Here is a 24,427-nt window from a genome sequence, read left to right as displayed (position 1 = left end):
AAAACTAGTTGAAAGGTACCGGCATGTCATTTTAAAGTACACTATCTCTATAAATTAATTTCCTCAATAACGATAACAAAAACACATTTAAATATAGATTTGTAATTCAGTAGTGTTTATTGTATTTACATTCAAAATGTATTGATTGATAATACACCATTGAAACAATGGTAATTGTTATTTTACATTATTATGTATGTGTGTGAAAGCAATTATGTGTATAATTGCTTTCAAAACACAACAAATGTGCAATATTTATTTAAACTAAAGAAACTAAAATAATAATTTCACTTTTAGCTTAATACTGTTATGATCTGTCATTGTGTTCTATTTTGTAGTGAAATGTTTCCTGTTTCCTGTCCGGTACTTTTATTTTACGGGACTTTTTTTGTGTTATCCTTTTAGCTTTAATGTCTGACTGTAGCTCCTGCCGTTTTTCTGACTAATAAAGTATTCAATCAAACACCCTTCCCTGACACGCACCGTGACGAATGTATATTTCTAAGTAATGTTTTAAAAGCTATTAAATATATTTTATTTTAAAATTGATGAAACCTTGAAATTGACATGTACTATTGTAAGGTAAGTGTGGTAAGGTAAAAGTACCTTTACAACATACATTACTTAAAACGATTAAATAAAATAGTTTCACGTGGCCATATTGGAACACTTCGGTTAGTTTAGCGGTCATAATTGCAGTTACAGTATGCATTGGTTTACCTTCATCAGGTGTTGTAGTCGTTGAAGGTGTTGTAGTAGGTGGAGGTTCCGTAGTATGCCATGAAGGTTCTGTAGTATGCCATGGATCTATAGGGCCTGCAGTAGTATGCCATGCAGGGTCTGTAGTATGTGGAGGTTCTGCAGTATACCATGTTGGAGTCGCTCCTGTAGGAAGTGGAAAACAACACTCAGACCAAACAAACCACTAGTATGTACTTACTGTATAACAGTAGTATGATGTGAAATACTAAAATATGAAAGAAAGGGAAGCCACTACAATGACAAAAATACTTATTTATGAATAACCAGGGATACTGTGAGGACACTGTAACCTGGTGTTTTTGTTGTTTTTTTCAGCATAGTGCAGGATAGTTTCATAGTGTATGCTCATTGTTTACTGTTGTTCTTTATTAATGGTGCTTCTTATTGTTATTTCTTGCATTGCTGAATCCGACAGTACTTTCCTTTACTCTTTATCTGTAACTTTATAACTCTTAACTGCTGTGCTGCCTCTGGGTGACTGAAATTCCTCCACGGGACCAATAAAGGTATGTATCTAAAAATGTTACCTTTTACAGTTTTTATCAGTGGAGCGCTAAATGAAAATGTGCTTAATAACTGGTTGAAAAGTAATATTTTAAAGTACACTTTTCTATCATAAATGTGTGTTTAGGTGTTCTATTTAACCACCCCCCCCCCAAAAAAATGAATAAAAAATACACAAGTAGCGAAAATAGACAATCTGCCACAATCCCCACTAGACCATGGGAACACTACAGCTCATAATGTAGTACATATTCATGTTCACCTCCATCACAGATAACACCAGCATCTTCACTGTGACCACAGTTGTGGTTTCCCAAACCTGGATGTCTGCACTGTGCAAGCCTTGATTCATTGCCTGTGCATTGGACATCATCCAACCAGATGGGACCACTGCCCTGACCAAAACTTGCACAGCATTGTGCTGACTGTGCCCCGCCACATCCAAACTGTCTACACACCACTCGGGCATGATTCATGTCCCAGCTATCATCACACACTGTCCCCCACTGTCCACGGAAGTAGATCTCCACTCTGCCGGCACAGTACCCTCCATTTACCAGTCGAATATCCCCCTCTGATGTTCGATTATCAGCATCCGGTGGAAGGATGACACTGGTCTGTGTTCCTGGAAGAGATGTGGTCGGAGGTGTTGTAAATGTCATGGAGTTTACTGTAAAGTTATGATAATTGTCTCTGCCAGGCCAAAGGCATATGCTTTCGCCCCTGTCCGTGTGTGTCTTGTGTGTGACATCTGTCTGTGAGCTAATCTCGAGCACTGTTGGACTGATCGGTGTGAAACTGTGCACAGTCCCCTAGAGGGACTCCCTAGAGGCCAGAGCAGAACCTCTGACCCAAAGTGTTCACTTTGAATGTTATGGCGCCACCAGCAGCCCAATTTTTTTTAGTTTTTTGTTTTATATTACTCCTACAGATTTTGTCCAAACATCACGCAAATCGGTACACATTACACATACAACAGTCATGTGATCAAGAAGATCTGACGATTTTTCATATTCCATCCTAGTTGGCTAAAAGTGCCCCGTTTTGAACATGGCTCAAATCATGAACTCAGAGCCCATTGCCGTGATACGCACATTCCCACTAGGCCATGGAAGAAATGCCACCCTACCTTTTAAAATCGGCCTAATGGTGGCGCTACAACTTAACGTTGTCAGAATGGGCCCTAGGCATGATTTTTGCCTCCTGGTGACGCTATAAAAGGACAACGTGAAAAGGGAGGAGTGTCTTCCTCTGCCTATAGTGAATGTGCGTGCAAAGTTTCACGGCAATCGCTTGCTGTGCTCATGATTTGAGGCATTTTGTTCAAAACGGAGCACTCCTGCAAACTTTGGATGGCAGAGGTTTGTCCTTTTCCTCAAGGGAGTGCGCGTGCAAAGTTTCACACCGATTGGTCCAGTTGTACTGTAGGTAAAAACGCGAATCGGCCACCACAAGGGGTGGCATTTCCTCCTCGGCCTAGTGAGAATGTGCGTGCAAAGTTTCACGGCAATCGCACGCTTTGTTCATGATTTGAGGCATTTTGTTCAAAACCACTCCTGCAAACTTTGGAAGCCAATGTTATGTTAGACAATCAGGATGGAATATGAAAAACAGATCTGTTTGGTCTAATGACTATAAAGCAGGGGTCTTCAAAAGGGGGTCCGGGACCCCTAGGGGGTCCTCAGAGTTACTACAGGGGGTCCGCCAAATCTTTGTGTGATATGATTTTTTCTTTTACCTTAACCACTTGAAGCCTGCATCAATCTTTTCTGAGGAGAACTTTAGCCAAAAATAGACGATCTACAAGCTCACAACGCCTTGGGCTGCGAGGGGTTGTGAGCTTGTAGATCTGCTATTTTTGGCAAAGAAGTATGGTGTAGAGGGGAAAAAGAGCAGACCGAGTAAACAAAAAAAGTTTAATCTGAAATAAAATTGTATACAATATAGAGGGGGTCCGTGCTTCATCTCTCTCTCTCAGCTAGGGGGTTCTTGGCCTGAAAACGTTGAAGACCCCTGCTATAAAGATAATGTGTACCAATTTGTGTGATGTTTGGACAAAATCTGTAGGAGTAATATCAATACAATTGTTTTGCAAAAAATGGCCTCCTGGTGGCGAACCATTGTTCTGCTCTGGTATCCACCTTCGGCCTGGCGGACACAATTACAGTTGCACTGCTATGTATGATCAATTTTGAGAAATAAACATGAATATTGTACCATCGAAAACAATTGACATGTTTGTATTTACATTATATTGAAATCCCTCTAAATGTGTAGATATACTTACACTTACAGTATAGTAAAAGTAATATTATGTTAATTTCATCATAATTTTTCATCAAACACTTAGAGGACAACTTTGTTTTTTTTACAACCAAGGTTTATGTTTTAGCTTATAATTAAAGTAAATAAAAGATGAGTGTTAAAAAAAATGTACTGTTTTCCATAATTTTAGCAATTTTCGCAATCTTTTTTACAGTGGGCGGGGGTATTCGGGCAGGTGGCCAAATGTCTTTTTTACTCAATAAAAATGGTTCCGTGATTTCTGATGGCCAGATGTGAGTTATTGAGGGCGACTGTAAATAATAATAAAGATATCGCCGGGTTATTGTGTAAGAAAGACTTATTTAGCCACCTGCCCGAATGCCCCCGCCCACTGTAAAAAAGATCGCGAAATTGCTAAAACTATAGAAACTCATCTTTTATTTACTTTAATTACAAGCTAAAACTGGTTGTAAAAAAACAAAGTTGTCCTTTAAACACATACACACACACAATATACACTTAATATAAATTCTAAAGCAGCAAAAATATATATTTGTATTTGTGTGTGTGAAAAACAATGAAACGTATATAAACAAAATTATCAATTTGCAATACAAGATTTTTATTTTGTACCATTTTTTAAAATGGTACGAAATAGTATACAATTTATATATAATGTAATTACAAATATGTGTACTGTAGTGTATCAGATATTTCCACAATGAAATATCTGGGCTTAATGTAACGTGGTGCTCCCTGTGTGTACTGTATTGCAATGGTTCTCAACCTGTGGGTCGGGACCCCCAGGGGGGTCCCCACATGACAGTGCAGTGACAATTTAAGGACTTTTAAGACATTTTTAATACCTGAAAAAAAGAAGGAAAAAAAGACTACATTAATGCATCAAAAGTAACTAGAAAAAGTGCTCCTCGGAGCACAAGTCTCCGCCAGGTCAGGTAGATTATTGTGGTTTGCTAAATTAGACCTGCTGGTGGCGATATAACAGGCCAATGTGAAAAGGGTGGCATTTCTTCCTCGGCCTAGTGGGAATGTGCGTGTAAAATTTCACGAAAATGCCACACTGCGTTCATGATTTGAGGAATTTTGTTCATGGATCCATCCTGCAAACTTTGGAAGCCAATGATAGGATGGAATATGAAATATCGGACACATCCATCGTGATCACATGACTATAGAGATACAGTGTACCGATTTGAGTGATTTTTGGACAGAATCTGAAGGAGTAAGAGCAAAACAATTGTTTTTACAAAACTCAGCCTTCTGGTGGCGCTCTAAAAGGCATATGTGAAAAAGACAGGTAAAGGTTTTTCCTTGGCCTCTAGGGAGTGTGTGTGCAAAGTTTGATTCAGATCGGTTTAGTTATAGCTAAAAACGTGAATTGGCCTGTTATAGCGCCACCATGAGGCTGATGTGAACGTTTTCAAGTGACATTTCTTCCTGGGCCAAGTGGGAATCTTTGTGGAAAATTTCACGGAAATCGCATGCTGCGTGCATGATTTGAGGCATTTTGTTCCAAATGAAGCAATCTTGAATACTTTGGAAGCCAATTTTAGCCAATCAGGATGGAATATGGAAAATCAGACAGATCTGTGTTAATCACATGGCTATAGAGATACTGTGTATCGATTTGCGTGTTTTTTGGACAAAATCTGTAGGAGTAATAGCAAAAAATGTGTTTTGCAAAAGTCGGCCTCATGGTGGCGCTATGACAGGCTGATCTGAAAAATGTGGGGCAGAGGTTCTGCTGTGGCATCCAGGGAGTGTGTGTGCGCATGTTTCACAGCGACAGGGCCAACGGTGGCGGAGATTAGCTGTTAACAGACAGAAGGACGGACACACACACACACACACACGGACGGACGGACGGACGGACGGACGGAGGGTAAAACATACTCTCTCGCCATGCCTTTCGGCCTGGCGGAGACAATAACAAACTATACTATAAAAACTGGTCAGATATTGGCCAAATTGTCAAATAATATAACATCTATTAAGTCCTAAATGTAATGCCTCAACTCCTCTAACTGCTTATCAGGGTGGGGGGTCCACAGTTCAAATATGATTATTTTGGGGGGGTCACGGCACGGCCTAAAAAGGTTGAGAACCACTGCTGTATTGTACTGATGAGTGTACGTGATTCTGTTGGGCTGGACAACTTTTTTATAAGGACTTAATAGATGTTTAATTTTTTGAAATACCATAAACTACATTTTGTAGTAAGTATATGCACATCATGTATTAAAATACATAATGCACTATATGTTTGTATCTTGTATCTAAATATACTTAAATTAGAATTTAGCTATGGTACAATAACACCTAACACATTTATTTTTTGATTACCTTTGAATAAGTATAATACGGAAAGTACAAAAAGAGTTGTTCCATTTTAACATTCTAATACACTAATTATTAGTCTGGCTGAAAGAACACTATAATGTGATGTAGTATACAAGCATTTAGTATACTTTAGGTAAGCCTTTTTCACCAGAGTAGTATGATAAATAATATTCAGAATATAAAAGAAACAATTTAAAAAGAGGAAAAAAGGAAAAGGTTAGGGTTAGGGTAGAAACACACAGGTCATGAGACTGGAACCCATGCATCACAATAAGGTCTGTGTACAGACCAATTCTAAAAATGTCTTCTAAATCCTAATAGTTTTCTGTTACTATATCAGTGGTTCTCAAACTTTTTCATATCAAGGACCCCCAAAATGATATGTATTTGGCCGCAGACCCCCCATCTCAAAATAGTTTTGTTCCCCCCAAAACCAAATATTTGAGTTGTTCGCTTTAAAAAATATATATTCAAATATATGCACACATTTTCAAGATATTAAGATATTTTCAAAAATAGCAGATCTACAAGCTCACAGTGTGGCACGAAGTAACACGCTATAAGCTTGAATATTATTTTTGAAAAGCCAAAGTATAAAACAATGGTGGTTACACAGATGCTTTCCCCGTTTTAATGGGTTAAACATCATATAATGGCAATAAGGCAACGATATAGGCAGCTTACCTGGACTGTTTATGAACAGAACCAACAGAACAGCTGACACTCTCACCGTGGTCCACATCCTGGAGATCTGACACAAACCTGTGGAAAAAAAGATAAGAAAAGATATTTAAACTTAACATTGCTGGTTCAATGCAAATGTAGCAAATTGTATTTATATGTTAACATACAAATCACATCACGCCAGAAAATACAGAATTTCAATAATAGTCTGGTGCCAAAATAGAACTATGTCTTGCCTATCCTCTTACAGTACCTTGCAGAGGTCGTGTCTTACGATTCTACCGGGAGGCGAGACTTTATTTGCTTATGTTGACGTCAGTCATACCATGTGACTATCAGTAAAATAGAAATGGTTGATTGAAATGATGGCAAAGGTTAATCATAGTATAATTAGCACTAACTGAACTAAGCACAACGTTGATTACAGAAAATGTACTGTAATAGACTTAATAATAAAAAAGATAAAACACACAATAAAACAGATTGTCAATCAATTACTTATTCGTTGGCATATTAAATTCAAGCATCCTTCACAATCACAAACAAACTATACAACGATTTGAATGGTACCACAGTTTATGCAAGGTTATCGTGTCCTTTTGAAGAGCTAAGCCCTGGTCTCGAGATCTTGAATTTCAAATGCGTTTGCCCATCTATTTGTTATTACATGTTATCAAACAGAGGCAGCTATACAATGGCATAGTTCAAGCAGATTATGACACTAAATAATTCAAATATTTGATGTAAAGCCCAATAACATAAACTGTTTGCTCATTTGCTGCTGTTAGTTGCACCATGAGGTTTTGTTTCAAATGAAGAATAACAAATACAATTTATTTGGATTAAATATGAAAGGTTGCCATGTTATATTGAGTCACTTTTATACAAAACGTTGTTGGGCAACCTGTGGGCATGCTCATGCCAAGTCATGCGATTATCCTTCTCTCTTGCACAATGTTTGAGTGATCTGACACTAATCACTCTAACCGTTTTATTAATTTATAATTTCTCGGCACAAGTTATCAACCCGATTGTAAAAATGTCTTCTAAATCCTCACAGTTTTCTGATGTTGCTATATCAGTTTTGCTCAAACTTAATTTCATGTCAAGGACCCCCAAAGTTATATAAATTTGGCTGCGGACCCCCATCTCAACATATTATGTTCCAGCAAAGATTTGCAAAAATGTTCAAGATTTTTCAAAAATAGCAGATCTACAGGCTCGTAGCGCGGCACGAAGTGACTGGGAGCTTGTATATCTGCATTTTTTGTATAGCCAACCAATGTGCTGTATTTATATAGCTAAGATCTAAAATGACACATATGCTTTCCCAGTTTTAATGGGTTAATGTAACAGTGCAGGAATGGGGAGTGCTTTTTGAAAACAAACTAAGGACCCTGTAATGCAATTCAAACATAATATCAGAGTCTGTGGCATCAAAACCATTTGAACGAGATGATAATACAGTTGTACACACGTACAACTGTACGTGTGTGTATGCGCTCACGTGCACGCACGTGTGTCTGTCTGTCTGTCTGTCTGTCTGTCTGCCTGCCTGCCTGCCTGCCTGCCTGCCTGCCTGCCTGCCTGCCTGCCTACAGTACCTGCCTGCGTGCGTGCGTGCGTGGGTGGTCTTGATACTGTAGTGTAAGTGATAAGTGGATTTTCATTAAACTTGGGGGGAATGGTCAATATTAACTCTAAAGGTCAAGATCACAATCAAGGTTAAAGAAAAAATGATTTATTTTCTATCAATTACACACCCCATGAAGCATTGAATTCATGGAGATTTTCTTTGTTTTTGTTGCATTCCTGAGCCAATAATTTGATTACCGGCGGAAAGATGCTAATGTAACCGGTAGGAGACTCAAAGGAGACTCTTTGTGTCTCCTACCAGAGAGACACAACATTATTGGCTCAGGAATGTGACAAAAACGATGAATTCAAGGATTCACAGGGTGTGTAATTTATAGAAAATAAGTCTTTATTTGGGTGAACTACTCCTTTAAGCTCTAAAAGTGTGAACAAAATATTTTTAATTTCACCACCTCTAAAAATCAAGACCGTATCTCATTCATCAGTTCAGGGGTTGCATACCTGGACTTGACTTTGCCTTGTCTGCTTGATCTTATGTATGTATTTATTGATTCATTTATTTGCAAAAACAGTACAAAGGTAACTTCTTTTTTTTTAACGCAGAAATACTGTAAGTACAGGTGAGAAAGGAAACCCATATAGGGCTTATGCAAGGTTCTCACCTAAAATAAAAAACAAGTAGTACATCAATCGAACATACAGTAAGACACGACAAACAACAAATCAACACGTTCTAAAGAACCCTCATATCTCAAAGTGATGCTTAACACTGGATGTTCAGCTGGTCATGTTACGTAGTCATGCTCCAAGGTGAACACAAACCTAAACAGCATAGGCTACGTGAAAAGGAGGATTGTGTGCGGGAGGTAATTTGCAAACAGGGGGGACTGTATGCAAATTGCGAGGGGACTTAAATTAATTGACTACATTTAAAAATATATATTTTATCTTTAAAGAAAAATCCTCTCACAATTATGCCAGAGTGCCAGTGATTACCCTCTCCTGTGCTAATGGTGGCACCCGTGCCTAAGGTTGCCTCGCCCTGACCTACAAATGATGATTAAACACATCAGTTATACTGTTGCTTCTGGGACACGGTAATCTTTATGCTTTTATGGATCATTATGTGAACTTTCTCTCTCATAAATGATCTTTGTCACATCCCATTAGGGCTGGTAAATTAATATTATTATTATGTTTATTTGACAGGGACAATAAAAAAAAATATGTATCAAGTTATATATACAAACAAAATATATATATTTTTAAACAATCTATACATTGTTTTCTGTATTGTCCCTGTCAAATAAACATATAAAAAAAGAAACTTGCAATAAGGGAAAAAAAAGTATAACAATAATAATAAGCCAATTTTTAAGACCCATATTTGAATTTCATTTCTGAGGAATGTTAACAGCCCTACATCCCATGCATTCAGGACCATCGGTCTCCAGTCTCCAGTAGAGGATACACAGCAGGAGACCTGGTGGGAGGTGTGGTTTTACTGAGCTAAGATCAAAGGTTCATACAAAGTGTGTTCATTCCAGATAACCTATCTTTAAGAGGTGTGTTATAGCCCTAATTATCATAGTTTTAATGTTTCAGCAAGGCTGAGTGACACTGACCCATACCACACCATAGGCTACTGTGAGGTGACTTCCTTTTAAGCGATTCTGGAAGGGTTACCGCAGGGGTAACGTTTTTCCAGGCCAAGGACCCCTTAGCTGAGAGAGAGATGAAGCAGGGACCCCCCACTACTTAGTGGATTCATGTTAAATATGTGTTTTTAGGCATTTAACTCCTTAAATGGATGGTTCACCCCCAAAATGACTTTTTTTCTATCAATGTGTCACCCCATGGAGACTTGAATTCATGGATATTGTTTAGCTTTTGTCGCATTCCTCAGCCAATAATTTGATGACCAGCAGCGGTGCCAGTAGGAGACACAAAGAGTCTCCCTTGTGTCTCCTACCGGAACCACTGCCTACCGGTCCGCTGGTCATCAAATTATTGGCTTAGGAATACGACAAAAACAAAGAATCCATGAATTCAAGTCTCCATGGGGTGACACATCGATAGAAAAAAAGTAATTTCAGGGATGAACTATCCCTTTAAACCCTCAATACTTTGTAAACTTGACCTTTGGCTCTTTACTTGGTCCGCTCTTTTTCCCTCTACACCAAACCTCTTCACGGAAAATAGCAGATCTAAAAGCTCACAATGCATCTGCGACGCGTTGTGAGCTTGTGGATCTGCTATTTTCAGCTAATGTTCCCCACCAGAATATTGGGATGCGAGGGTTCAAGTGGTTATGGTAAAAATAATAATAATAATAATAGTCTCTATCACACACAGATTTGGCAGCCCCCTGCAGTATCTCTGAGGACCCCCGAGGGGTCCCGGTTGCAGAGTTGGAGACGTCACAGCTAGTTTGTTGGAGATTAGACAAGAGGGTGTTGTTGGGTATACATTAATAAACGTATCATTAATTAATGACGCATTTCTACATAGAAAAAGAATAAAGTCTGCACACTGGCGGTTGCAAAAAGCTCCAGAATTTATTGCTGGTCAACGTTTCGGCCTGTTCAGGCCTTCATCAGGACATGATGTCCTCATGATGTCCTGATGAAGGCCTGAACAGGCCGAAACGTTGACCAGCAATACATTCTGGAGCTTTTTGCAACTGCCAGTGTGCAGACTTTATTCTTTTTCATTATACTTTGTTTGTCTAAGCACCTGGACCTAACAGATGTGCGTGCACTACCTTCTTAATGCATTTCTACATAGAGCCTTCATCCAAGGCGCTTTACAATACATTACATTCACCCATTAACCCATTAAATCTGGGAACGCATCTGTGTCATTTTAGATTTTAGCTCTAACCATATTACTTATTTTATACTTTGGCTATTCAAAAATAGTAGATATATAAGCTCAAATATTTTGTTCCAGAGTCGATGTAAGGCGTGTAAGTGTTTCCCTCCGACAGGCCAAACACTTGAGCTCATTAACAGTTTGTTTAGTCCAAACCTGTGTTAAGGCTCTGTCAGTCTATTTATTATCAGCTTAAAAAAACTAAGAAAAAGGTAATTTGAACAATTTAGATGAACTGTCCTGTTGAGCACATTATGTACGTATGTCTTGTATCTGGTAAACACCTGTAAAGCTGACAGAGGTGGTTTAATTTGAGTGATTGGACTCTTCTAATCATGATTTATTTATTTATTAGGAACATTGGGCTGATCTCGTAAATGTGGCCCTTGAGCCCAAACTCTTTTTTTTACACAGCGCCAACTTCCTCATTGTTCTCTATTGCTTCGTACACATTTATTGACTATTAAAACACATTTGCGATGAATATGTTTCAGTCACAGGCTGTGCTGGAATGGAGAATGTCCTTTGCAAATATTCCATACCAGAATAATCTCCCTGTAATGCAATTCAAATACTTTATTCAAACAGAACCTGGTGTCTGTGAACATGTGAAGTGGTGATAAACAGTCCAATAACAGGAAGAGATAAGCTAGTTCTGACTGAAAACTCTTGCACAGTAAAATCCTGTGTTCATTTAACACCAGCTTGTAATGATGTATGAATCATTTCTCATGAACATTGTATAGTTAAACTAATGCTGCATATGTCTACTGGCTGTGGTATCCATGACAACAGGAGTTGATGTTGCACTGTGGCTCTAGAACAATGCAGTGGATAGTTGATGTATTTCTATCTTCAGCAGTACTCCTTACCAACCACTAGAGACACTAATTTATGTTGTGTTTTTCTTGTTGTTTTTAAAACATTAAAATACCATGAATTCATTGCCAAATTAAATATACTTTTTAACAGTAGAGTAGATGTGATTTCCTGTGAATTCACCCTAGTGAATTATGTGAGTTTGATACTTTTATCAGGCTTGCTTTACTAGCATTGGATTACGATGGGTACAATTTCATCCATTAAAAAGCAAAACGTAGGCCTACAGAAATTGATTTGATGACCCAGAAACATTCTAACAGAGTCCCGTGTTCTGGTGAATTTTGGGAGTTGGATACCAAATCAAGGAGAAATCCAGGATACATGACAATCCAGGAGTCCAGAAGGAAATGTGGTCGAAATCCAGGAGGGTTGGCAGCCCTGGTTTTGGGTCCTATCTTTCATCCCTGAGTGTAACAGTATCATGCCTCAAGGTAACCACTGGGTGCCGCCACACAACCTTAAAAAGCATTTCCTCATAAATGCAAGAGGCAGACAAACTACAAAGTTATGTAAAAAGATTGTACATACAAAGTTATGTACAAAAGAGAGTACAGACATTTATAATGGATCAAAGTTATGTACTAAAGAGTGTACAAACATTTATAATGGATCAAAGATGTACACAAGAGCGTTTAGAATGGACACATTGATAATGGATCAGTGTTTGCAATGCTCTGCATTATGTGCAGCAGACAGAGTTAAACATGTAGGCTAACAAAATAAAGCGAAATTATACAAATAGGTTCAAATGCACACACACACACACACACACACACACACACACACACACACACACACACACACACACACACACACACACACACACACACACACACACACACACACACACACACACACACACACACACACACACACACACACACACATACTGTGTGTGTTGGCTGACAAGGTCAAGTCAAAGGTCAAGTTCAACATCAGCCATATGTGAGGAATGGGGGTTTGCACACCCAGACACATTTTCTTTTGCATTTCCATTGTTATATTGTCAGGCATATTAGGATCTTGCATTAATTGAACAGGTGTCTTTCACCAATACAAAAGCCCCATAAATCTAAAAACACAGCCTATATTATATTGTATTTCACAACTGTCTGTAGTGTTAATACACAGTAAAAGCATGTTGTTGTTGTTGTTGTTGTTGTTGTTGTTGTTGTTGTTGTTGTTGTTGTTGTTGTTGTTGTTGTTGTTGAAGGTTGCCAGTTGTGACATGGTGGCTGTATTATTTCATATACTTGGCTTGGTGGAAACACCTATGTTATTGTGCCTTTTCATCATGACCTTTATTCCTCTTTTATTTGTCTGTCTTTCTTTCTTTCTGTCTTTCTGTCTTTCTGTCTTTCTTCTTTCTTTTTTTCTTTCTTTCTTTCTTTCTTTCTTTCTTTCTTTCTGTCTTTTCAGTGGGCTCTATTTTTCTTTCTCTCGTGGAAGGGGGTGGGGGCATTACAAATATGTTGTTGAGTAATTTTATTGCTTTTAACATAGGATGTCATGATCAAACAAATCCTTTTTTTTCGATTTGTGTAAAATAAAATATAGTGTAGCCCAGCGCACGTTCCCACATAGATGCGTTTTGAACTTGTAGATCTGCTACTTTTGCTACTGGAATTTGAATCCTGAAAAGTAACAGTTTTGGACTTACTTTGGACAGAGACGACATGTAAAATATGTTCATATCAAATCAAACTTGGCAGGTTACAAGCATTGGTGTAACAACCCAAGACGAGGAAAGCTATATCTGGAGGTATGGATGGGCATTACCAGAACATAAAATTAAAAAATCACCTTTGCATTAGTTTATGAGCTAAAAGTATGATTTTGAGACAGATTTGCCACACAATGAGTGAATGAGAGTAAGTAATCGTTACTATCTGCACCTCTGTTGTTGGCTCTGAACAAAAGACAGCCGCAACAACAACAACAACAAAAACAACACAACTTAATGTCAAAGCAAGCTGGCAATAATAATAATCTAAGCAAAGACTAAAACCTTTGGTCCACATGCAAGAATTCACTCTGAAAAACAAGTGGTACTTGAATGGCGAATGTTAATTTGCTAATTAGTGGTATTGTACTGTATATTATGGCCCAATTATAGGATGTTCATCCTACTGAGAAGGATATATTGTGTTTTATAATTGTGTGTAATCAATGTGAATAATCTGCTGCTGTGTACACAGGGAGGATTCATGTATATTTGATGTTTGAATAGAAGTCCTTGTCAGTATCACCCTGTTTTTTCATTATTGAGTTAAATTAGTTATGACACACGATTGATGTCAAGAAGGATATGAAAATCTTGAACTGATCAGTCTATGTTCTTAAGCACTTTTATAAACATTGAGGCTACATACATTTTATTGTGTATGACTATACTTCATCATTGATCATTCACATATTTCTATATTTACTAAATAACTATATAATGTTTTATTTGGGATTTGAACCTTGAAGAAGCAGACACAGACTTGTCATTTAATGCTCAAATCACCATTTATTTGTTATCATTATTATTGATTTGCAGTATTTGTTTATACAAAAATTGTTAATGATTAGTTAGACTAGATTAATCATAGCATAGCATATTTATGAAACCTACGCACCAAATAAAAATCATACAATTATACGATTATAAAATAGAATATATTGGAGTCAGTTAAAGATGTCCGCTGGTTCACTCCACTAGCTTGTCCCCTGAAGATCCAAAGCAAAGAGAAAAAAACAAACAAATGAAATCCACTTTAACATTGAGTTGTCAGCACTTCAGATCCTTGTATTTCATAAAACATTGTCTTTTTTATGGTTGTTCTTGATACTCACAGGTGATTGGTCCAATGGTGATGGGTTTGAAGGGTACAGGTGTGGAAACGGAGCGACGACGCCTCCCTGAGCAAACCTGTGAATGGTGAAGGAATAGCAGTAAGCACACAGTTTGCTACTGACTTAACTGTCTGGTGTGAAACAGCAGAGTTATTTCATAAACACCCAAGGCATGTGTACTCACACATTGTACCAAATAATTGAATTATTAATTCAAATTGAAATGTTAAAATATGCCAACGTATTTTCCCAGTACAGTCAAACTGGAACTGTAGTCAACTTGTTTTATTTATCAAACAGGTCTAAACAGGTGAGTCAGTTGATGTGACGGTCCACTGTGTTAAAATAAACTGGATATCAGGAGGCTTAATTGGAGGAGGGGAAAAACAACAAAACATTTTATATATCCATCACTCATTAGAAAACACTTGTTGCTGGAGGCCATTTCGAAAAATAGCCGCCATGTTGAAAATTCATGATGCCTCCATATCCAAATCTTTTTGGGAATGCTTTTGGCTATAAGTGAACCAAATGTCATGCTTTTATTACAAACTGAACGATTCCTTTATATTTTGGAGCTAAGCTGCTGGACTATAAGTGTAGAAAGAAAGTAAGAAACTTACAGGAGAACATGAAGAGGCTCTCTGGTCACACAGGTGGAGGCTGCAGTGAAGGTAGATATCTCTGTAGTCTCCATGGAACAGGAAGAGCAGGGCAGAGAAACGAGCCTGGAGGGAAGAGCCGCTCTCAACCACTGTCACCTGACGACGGTCGATAGAACACCTGGAGAAAAGAAGAGTCACGTTGTAGGCTCATCCGTCATTCTTTTCTTTTTAGTTAAATGATTTTAAATTCATACAAAGACACTGAACTTATAATAAACAGTTTTCACATTATAAATGCTACGCTATTGTAGACTCATGCGACATCACTGTTGCATCCAACATTCTTCTCTTTTCATAAGGATTTTACATTCATACAAAGACTCTGGACTAAGACTTCACATTATAGTTGATATCACAACCCCATACCCCACTCCCACCCAACTCTCTCTTTCATTGTTTGTTTATTGTGACACAAACCATCTGCTGAGGCTGAAGAATGAAACATACTTGTTTTGAATGAGGAAGTGTCTCATGAGGTCATCAGGGCTGGAGGAGTGAGTGGCGTAGCAGTCGTCCAGAACGACCACAAACCTTGGATCTGTTTCTCCTACAGATACTCCTACATACAGGGCAGAGCCCACTGGCAGGGTGACTGGGCCTGCTGGGTAAGGCTCTGTGTAGTTGGACTTTTGGAACAAGGACATGGAGGTGTTGGTTGGTGAACCCACACCTGACGTGCCACCTTTAAGCCTGTCAAGGAAACATGGCATTTAACACATTAAGACCTTAGGCCGATTCTACAAATGTCTTCTAAATCCCAACAGTTTTCTGAAAAACTTATGTCAGTGGTGTTCAAAATCTTTTCATGTCAAGGACCCCCCGAAAGTATATGTAATTAGCCACCGACCCCATCTCAAAATACTTTGTTCCAGGGACCCCACAGCAAAGTTTTGAGTTAAAAATCTTCGCTTTAAAAATACTTATTATAGGTCTGTGCAAAGATTTGCACAATTTTCAAAAAATAGCAGATCTACAAGCTCATAGCGCTGCACAAAGTGACGCGCTATGAGATTGTATATCTGCTTTTTTTGCAAACTAAGACCTGGCTTGGAATAAAATAAATATTAAGGGCCAACATTAACTATGTATAAAATGTGTCATACAAATAGTTTCTGTAGCCTGGATCAAAATATGACAGCAGAGAAACTAATTGAAGCCTGAAATGTAATATAACAATGGCAGATTCATTAATAAAGAACCTACACATTTATTGTACTGTAATAAATTGTATATTCACTGTGTTTTCACTATCATTGAAATTTTGAAAATAGGTTACTTACTGAAGGTTTGGTCTGATAGCCACATCTAGGCTGGTCTTTGTGTCCAGAGGATAGACACAGGAGAAGGGAAACCTCTCAGGAAGTGAGATGTTATTTGCAGAGTAGATAAATACACTGTTGGAGTAGATGGCATGGGTGTTGTTGGTCTGAAAGACAGAGGTTAACTGAATGGTCAGTCCAGTGAATCATCTAGCCACCTGGAAACAAAGTACCAATATCAACCTCATAATTAAACAGAATGACAGAAAAAAAGAATACAAAATCTAACAAAAAAAAAACTATCCATAGTGTCCATGTTTGGATTCCAACTCTACATTGTTCTGTGGCCAACAGCATCACTGTGGCAGCCAACAGCGCAAAAGAAAAACAAACAAGCTGATAAAGACAATCCTGTAAAACAACAATTTATCAGACAAATCCTCACCGTCAATATGTTCCCACAGGTGTCAGCCTGACGTTCCACTTGGTACCACACTGTTCCATCACTCTCTGTGAAAGATGAGCACCGCGGGTCGGCCAGGTGACCAGAAGATCCATTCAGACCAGAGGATTGCAGACCAGTCAGCAGCAGACCAATCTGGATTTGACTCTGACCACAAAGAAGTTCAGCAGTTGAACTCAGGGGAAGGGGTTGAGTGACAGTAACTGGAGGGGGTTGAGTGACAGTAACTGGAGGGGCTTGACGATACTTTGATGATAAATCTAGGACGGTAAAAGCCAGGTTTGAGAGTTATTACAGTACATCTTTAACAAACAAGCTTAGAAGCTGAATGGTTGACTAAAGAGGACAAATAGGACGGTAAAGGAAATATGGCACAATTCTTATCTGTAAACTTACACAACACACTATCGTTTTCAAGCCTTCAACACCACCAAACAAGCTGTAATATTATAGATTAATATTATGTTATGAACAATTTTACAGCACCACTTTACCTGCACAATAGGCAAAGCTACAGGAGGTTGTCTTTACAAACTTGTAGACATAGTATTTCCTATTACAGTTCTTGACGTGGATGGGAGGTGCGTAATCCAATTCGTTAAATTGACAACAGCCGGTAGTCCAGTGACCACAGACAGTGCGCTGTACAATTCCATCTGACACTGCAGGATGAGACTGTTTCATCCATACAGGAATATGTGTTCCACACATGTTCTTTTGCACACATGTCTCTGACATCTGGGCACTGCTTTGCCCCAGGAACATTCGATACCACCCTTGCCAGTTGACTCTTTTGTCACAGCGTATGTTACCATCGCTGTAATCTGTCGCTCTCCAGGCATCATTCAGTTTAGTGTAGTGATCACAGGGATCTGCACAGCGAGAGTTGATACAGTCCTGACCTAATGGACAAACCACATTGCCACAGGAGAACCGAACAACAGATCTTTTAGCCCTGGAGGGAGGCACGAGGCACTCAAAGGAGCCAGGTGTGTTCACACAGACCTGAGACACATGGGTGCAGGGTGCCTCAGGGAGGGAGCACTCATCAATATCCACACAGCCTTTCTCTGGTGACCATCTGTAACCTTGGTGACAACAGGAGGAATCAGTGCAGAGCTTTACATCGTAACAGGTGAGGCCATCACCGACGAAGCCATCTTTACAGACACAGGAGACTGATTGGCTGAAGAAGGTGTCGCCTCTCTCTGGTTTGACGGGAGACTCCAGGCATTTAGCCTGATCATGACATGATTCACAGCTGAGGAAAGTTGTACCTGTGAAAGGAATTAGTCATTAACACATCAGGCTATTTGTCTTGGTTCACAGACACAATGTGCCCAAAAACACATAAAAAGTCAAATGATTGGGATGGGGAGTCTATTAGATGGTAGGGAGGGTTGCTGAGGAAGGAAGGGCAGTTTAATGAATAATGTGTCTACATCTGGCAGAAAGGGACACAGACAAGTCACAGACTCCTATGCAGTAAAGCATTGACATTCTCCCATCCTAGCCTTTAACATGCCTATAACTTGAGCTTTCAAATCATCTATGGTAGTAGAATACAGCAGTTTTTGAGCGGTGCCAGCCGCTCCAACAAGTGACACACACACACACACACACACACACACACACACACACACACACACACACACACACACACACACACACACACACACACACACACACACACACACACACACACACACACACACACACACACACACACACTAAAGTGTGACTAAAGTGACTAAAAAGTAACTACAGTAGGTAAAAAGTAATCATAGTGAGTACAATTATTAGAAAATAGATTGAGTAAAAATACTTACAAGTAGTTAAAATGAGTAAAATACTTAAGTTGTTACAATTAGTAAACATTCTTTAAAGTACTTAAGATGAGTAAAAATATTTAAAAGTTGTTAAAATGATTAAATATACTTAAAAGTTGTTAAAATGATTAAATATACTTAAAAGTTGTTAAAATGAGTACAAATACTTTAAAGCACTTAAAATTAGTGAAAAATACTTTAAAGCACTTAAAAGTAGTAAAAAATACTTAAAATAATACAAAATCTGTATAAAAGAATAAGTTGTTAAACTGAGTAAGTACAACAAGTGAGTAAAAATACTAAAAGTAAATGCATAAAGTAAAAATTACCTTACAGTATTTGAAATTTGTAAAAATACTTTAAAGTATTAGAAGTCAGAGCAGCCTTGAAATTAATGGACAGGGATTTAATCATTGTTCTTCTAGTTCATATATATTAATTGAACTCAAATATCTGAATGAACTCATCAAATGCACCGCTTACTTCACACTAGGTGCGATAAGTTAATTCCAGGCATAGGAGCAGAGCCCCTTTTACAAAACTCAATATCTGTTTATGTAATATGAGTACCAACCAGGACACCCATCTAATATTAATGTTAAACATCATATCTATACCAATAAGAGGACATTAGAGACAGCTTACCTGGACTGTTTCCAGTAACATTCTATATGAACAGAACTAACAGAACAGCTGACACTCTCATGGTCCACATCCTGGAGATCTGACACAAACCTGTTGAAAATATACAAAACATGTTTAGAGAGACTACAACATCACAAAGGAAAAAGAAGATAGAATGTAAATGTAGAAAATGGACAAAATATGTTATTATACAGAAATCTTTGGGTGCCAATATAAAATTATTTGCCTATCCTTACCTTACCTTGCAGAGGTTGTGTGTTAAGATTCAACCTGGAGTTGAGAATTTATAGGCCTCTAGAGCTCAACAGTGACTGCCCACTTTTTGAACATCTCCATTTCCGGAAGTGACATTCCGTGATTGATGGCTGGGGAGGTGACATAACAAAAAGACGTGAAAAACTGGCATCGTCTTTAGTTCCGATAAGGCGATAAGCAACTAGAAAACCTCAGACCACAACTTGAAAAGCTCAGAATACCTATGCAGTAAAAAGGTTGTTGGTGTCATTTAAGTATGTTAGAAATGACCTTGTCTAATTAAAAGCAGGCATAGAGCTGAGTCATGTCTACACGTATCTCATTACAAGGTGTGGGTCACTGGGTGCTATCGTCCATGCAGTCAAGCAGTACAATTCTGTTGAAGCTCATAACAACAACAATTATGAAATCCTCCTGGACTACCCTTTATCTTAAAATATTATAGATCTCTCCCTGTACTCCCATTATAGTTAACTAAAACTACAAAATAACAACAACAAAAATGGAACAAACAAACAAAACAAAATAAACATTATAACTGCCCACAAAAAAAGTTTGGAAACGTAACATCGGTCGATTATTTCTCCCCTTTAATAACACCAATTGGTATTGTGTTTTATATCATGTTTTATTGTTGATTAGTCACCTTTACAATGAAGAACAGATTGTAAGGATCGGGCATTCGTGGAATGAGAAACACAGCTAAACGTGTGGGTAGTGCCCCCCCAAAAAATGTCCAAATCCCCCAATATGCTTCTGTTGGTAATCGCTCTTGTTTTGAGCGACCTGCCAGCACACACCTGCTGAGAGGTGACTGGCACCTAAGCATGGGTTCTGCAACTTTGTTGAGTTTGTGTAATTTCTATGCTCCAAGCAGCAACACTGCCTCTATGGAAAGATGCCACGTTTGTCCCTTCAGGATAAGGCCCATGGTGCAATAGACCAAGTGGAAGCTGGTGTTCCGTTATGCAGAGTGGCAGCATTATTTGGTGTCAGCCCTGGTACCATTTACAAACTTAGGACCAAGTTCTGTGAGACTGGTGAAGTCAAAGGAAGACAACAACCCAAGAAGACCGGTTCCTCACCCTTGCTTCTCTGAGGAACCATAGGTTTTCTTCCAGAGATTTACAGGTAACCTTTCCACAACGGTAGCTATCAAAGACAGATGTTAAAGTTGCAGGACCCATGCTCAGCCTGCCAGCAAATGCTACCTGCTTAAGTAAATCGTTTATGAATAGAGCTAAATCAGTTTGTGTGCATCAGCAAGGGCTTGTGTTGTCTTGTTTATTCTGGGTTGCTGTTGGAGGCGGAGCTGTGTGTGTGTGTGTGTGTGTGTGTGTGTGTGTGTGTGTGTGTGTGTGTGTGTGTGTGTGTGTGTGTGTGTGTGTGTGTGTGTGTGTGTGTGTGTGTGTGTGTGTGTGTGTGTGTGTGTGTGTGTGAGGAGTCAAGACAATATTTTTTTTATGGCGACAACCTCACTTTTTTTTCCTGTTTCTTGATTTTACCTCACTTGTTTCTTGAATTTGAAAAAAAAGTCATATCTTTTGAATGCCACTGCACGTCCCCAATAGCACCTTCCCGCGACCCCACTTTGGGTCGCGACCCATAGTGTGAGAACTGCTGCTATAGACACTTCCATCCTCACTTTTCAGGTCCCGTCATACACAGGCGGTGCCAGAAATCGGGTCATTACGCCAGGGGGTGTGCTATCCCTCCGGTTGCTCCAGCGAGCCAGCAGCCAAGGGGCTACCAACCCATAGGCAGCCTGTACCAGAACCCTGCTACTGTGCTGCAAGCTGCAGGTGGACAGCTAACAGCCACCCTGTGACAGTGCTGCAAGCTTCAGGTGTGAGACAGCTAACAGCCACCCTGTGACTCTGCTGCAAGCTTCAGGTGTGAGACACCTAACAGCCACCCTGTGACTCTGCTGCAAGCTACAGGTGTGAGACAGCTAACAGCCACCCTGTGACTCTGCTGCAAGCTACAAGTGTGAGACAGCTAACAGCCACCCTGTGACTCTGCTGCAAGCTACAGGTGTGAGACAGCTAATAGCCACCATGACAGCCAATTCTGCCCTTCCAGAACGGTCAAAAGTTGATCTGGCTGCCCTACAAGCTGCTGATCCCTCGATGGGTGCTCTCTTCCGTTATAGCAGGAAAAATGGATGCCTGGGCGCACTGAGAAGCAAGGCCTCCCTTCTGAAACACTGGGTCTCCAGAAACAGTGGGACCCTCTCACCCTCGAGGACACGCTGCTGCACAGGGTGTACAGAAGGCCAGACGGAAGGGGGAAAGTCCCTCAGCTGTTACTTCCGGTGAGGTCTGAGGGAGGAGGTGTTCCGCCAGCTACACTGCAACCGGGCGGGAGTGGCTCAGGGGTAGAGTGGCTGGTAGAGCGGCCGGATGGCAACCGCAAGGTTCCCAGTTCGCTCCCGGGCTCCCCCAGCTTTAGTGTCGAAGTGTCCCTGAGCAAGATGCTGAACCCCTAATTGCTCCCGATGAGCAGGTTGGTGATTTGCATCATAGATATAGAAACCGAGATACCTCATTGGCCTCTGCAGCTATACCATTCAAAGTGACTACTGGCCAATCACAGTGCGTTGACTACTGGCCAATAACAGCGCGTTGACTACTGGCCAATCACAGCGCGTCTAACTGACTTTTGCTGCACGGCTGCCTCTTACAAAAATACCCGCCCCCACCTTCCTCTGATTTGCCTACCGAACGCCCCCTTCTGTCGGACAATCAAACAATGGTGCAAACGATGCAGCCCCTCAAGGGACACATGGGCCCCCACCATCCATCAGGTCACCCCTTAAACCAGGTGGCTGTGTTCTCCAGCTCTTTAACAGAAACATAAAATGCATTTTCAGGTCAGGATACCATTTTTATCCAATCAGGAGAGATAACTCACACAGGATACAGATTAAACAAAATGGAAGTGATGACACAAAGCAATGAGCAGACACAAAATCATAACTGGAACAATGTAAAATGTAAGCTGATGAATGGGTACGCTCTCCTGATTGGTTGAAAATGCAACCCATCTGAAAATGTAGGGAGACCCCTGTTACTGAACAAATACACTATAGCAATGATTGCTATCAGGTTTTTTGTAGTGTGTTTTTGTCTGAACCCCTGTAAAACGGATTGATTGATTGATTGGCATGGCATCAGCGAATGGGGATCCTTTTCAAATATGGTAAACAAATGAACAAAATGAATAAACGCTCTACAGCAATGATCAGACTATAGTGCTTTAATCAAAAATAAACGTTTTGTTTTGACCCAACAAATATCACTTACTCTTCCTTTAATATCAATCACCAACAGAATCAGTAAACTGATTAAGAAGGCCAGACACAATGTGTGGGTGGAGCTGGACTCCCTGTCAGTAGTGTCTGAGAGGAGGATGCTGTCCGTTGCATGAACCCATCAAGACGTGCATTAATTTATCAACCTACAATGACAGCATGACAGAACTTGGCAAATGTAACTTTGTTTTTCTTGACATCCAATCTTTTCTTCCTCACGCCATCGCTACGTGACACTTACTTACCGATGCCAGTTTCCTTCTCGTTTACACCAGTTGTATAACCAGTTACAATTGTGTTTTACTTTATTTTATGCAGCTACAGGACAACAACTATAAAAAATACAGCATGTACTAGTTCAGAAATAATACCATTTCCCACCTGCTGTAAAACTACACCAGAGATATTCAAAAGAACAAAAAAAGAATCCAAAGAAAATAAATAAATGAAAAAAGTAATTGAAAGAACACGGCCCCTCATGTATTAGGAGGGCAGTATGAGTCACCAGAACCAATGACAGGTGTTTCGATGAATCTATTATGATTAAAATGGAGTTTGAAGTTACAATGGGTTTGTATATTTTACAGTTTATCAGTGTCTGATGAAATTAATATTGAATATCTAAATACCGAATCAAGCAACTTAAAAATGTGTTCACCAAAACCTGCGTATATGTTAAAATTACCCCAAACGTGTTTGAAAGTGAAATATACCTTTAAGAATCACAGATCAAGAAAGACTAAGAAAAACACTGACCAATGTACCCCTGCAATGTTCTACGGCTCATGGTGTGTGTGTGTGTGTGTGTGTGTGTGTGTGTGTGTGTGTGTGTGTGTGTGTGTGTGTGTGTGTGTGTGTGTGTGTGTGTGTGTGTGCCAACCCATCATGACAAGCATTTTATGCAACAACAACATTAATTGATCAGCCTACAATGACAGCAATTGGCAAATCTTACTTTTTCTTGCCATCCAATCTCCCCCATCGTTCTATCATGTTTCGGGGTTAGGTTTCTTCCTCATGCCTTCCATATTTGTTCCCATGAAAGAACACTAGTGACTTATTTTTCGGTGCCAGCTTCCTGGTTTTATTTTACAGGACAACAGCATATACGTATAGTTCAAAAGGTGAGTTCTAAAAGTCTTTCCGGGTGGGTATATTTCTGCATTATAGGCCTAAGCTCAGAAATACTATATTTCCCACCTAAATACACAATACACATAATCTAAATCAAA

General features: G+C 39.4%; 2 protein-coding genes across 3 annotated transcripts in view; both read right to left on the bottom strand.

The window, feature by feature from the left end:
* LOC311041455 (uromodulin-like) overlaps positions 1–24,427 on the bottom strand; it is a 59,900-nt gene that overhangs the window by 4,663 nt on the left and 30,810 nt on the right. The window lies entirely within an intron of this gene.
* On the bottom strand, positions 14,486–23,419 carry LOC311038717 (uromodulin-like; the record flags this gene model as incomplete). The annotated part of the gene is made up of 10 exons (XM_084048304.1): positions 14,486–14,640; positions 14,767–14,842; positions 15,390–15,549; positions 15,879–16,121; positions 16,712–16,857; positions 17,136–17,413; positions 17,648–18,430; positions 19,628–19,649; positions 22,121–22,136; positions 23,415–23,419. The coding sequence occupies 10 exons, from the start codon at positions 23,417–23,419 to the stop codon at positions 14,621–14,623; spliced, it is 1,749 nt and encodes a 582-aa protein (XP_083904430.1). The 3' UTR covers positions 14,486–14,620.

This window comes from Gymnoscopelus microlampas (assembly GCF_963454915.1).
Source record: "Gymnoscopelus microlampas genome assembly, chromosome: 3".
Taxonomy (NCBI): domain Eukaryota; kingdom Metazoa; phylum Chordata; class Actinopteri; order Myctophiformes; family Myctophidae; genus Gymnoscopelus; species Gymnoscopelus microlampas.
This window is presented reverse-complemented; position numbering and strand designations above follow the sequence as displayed.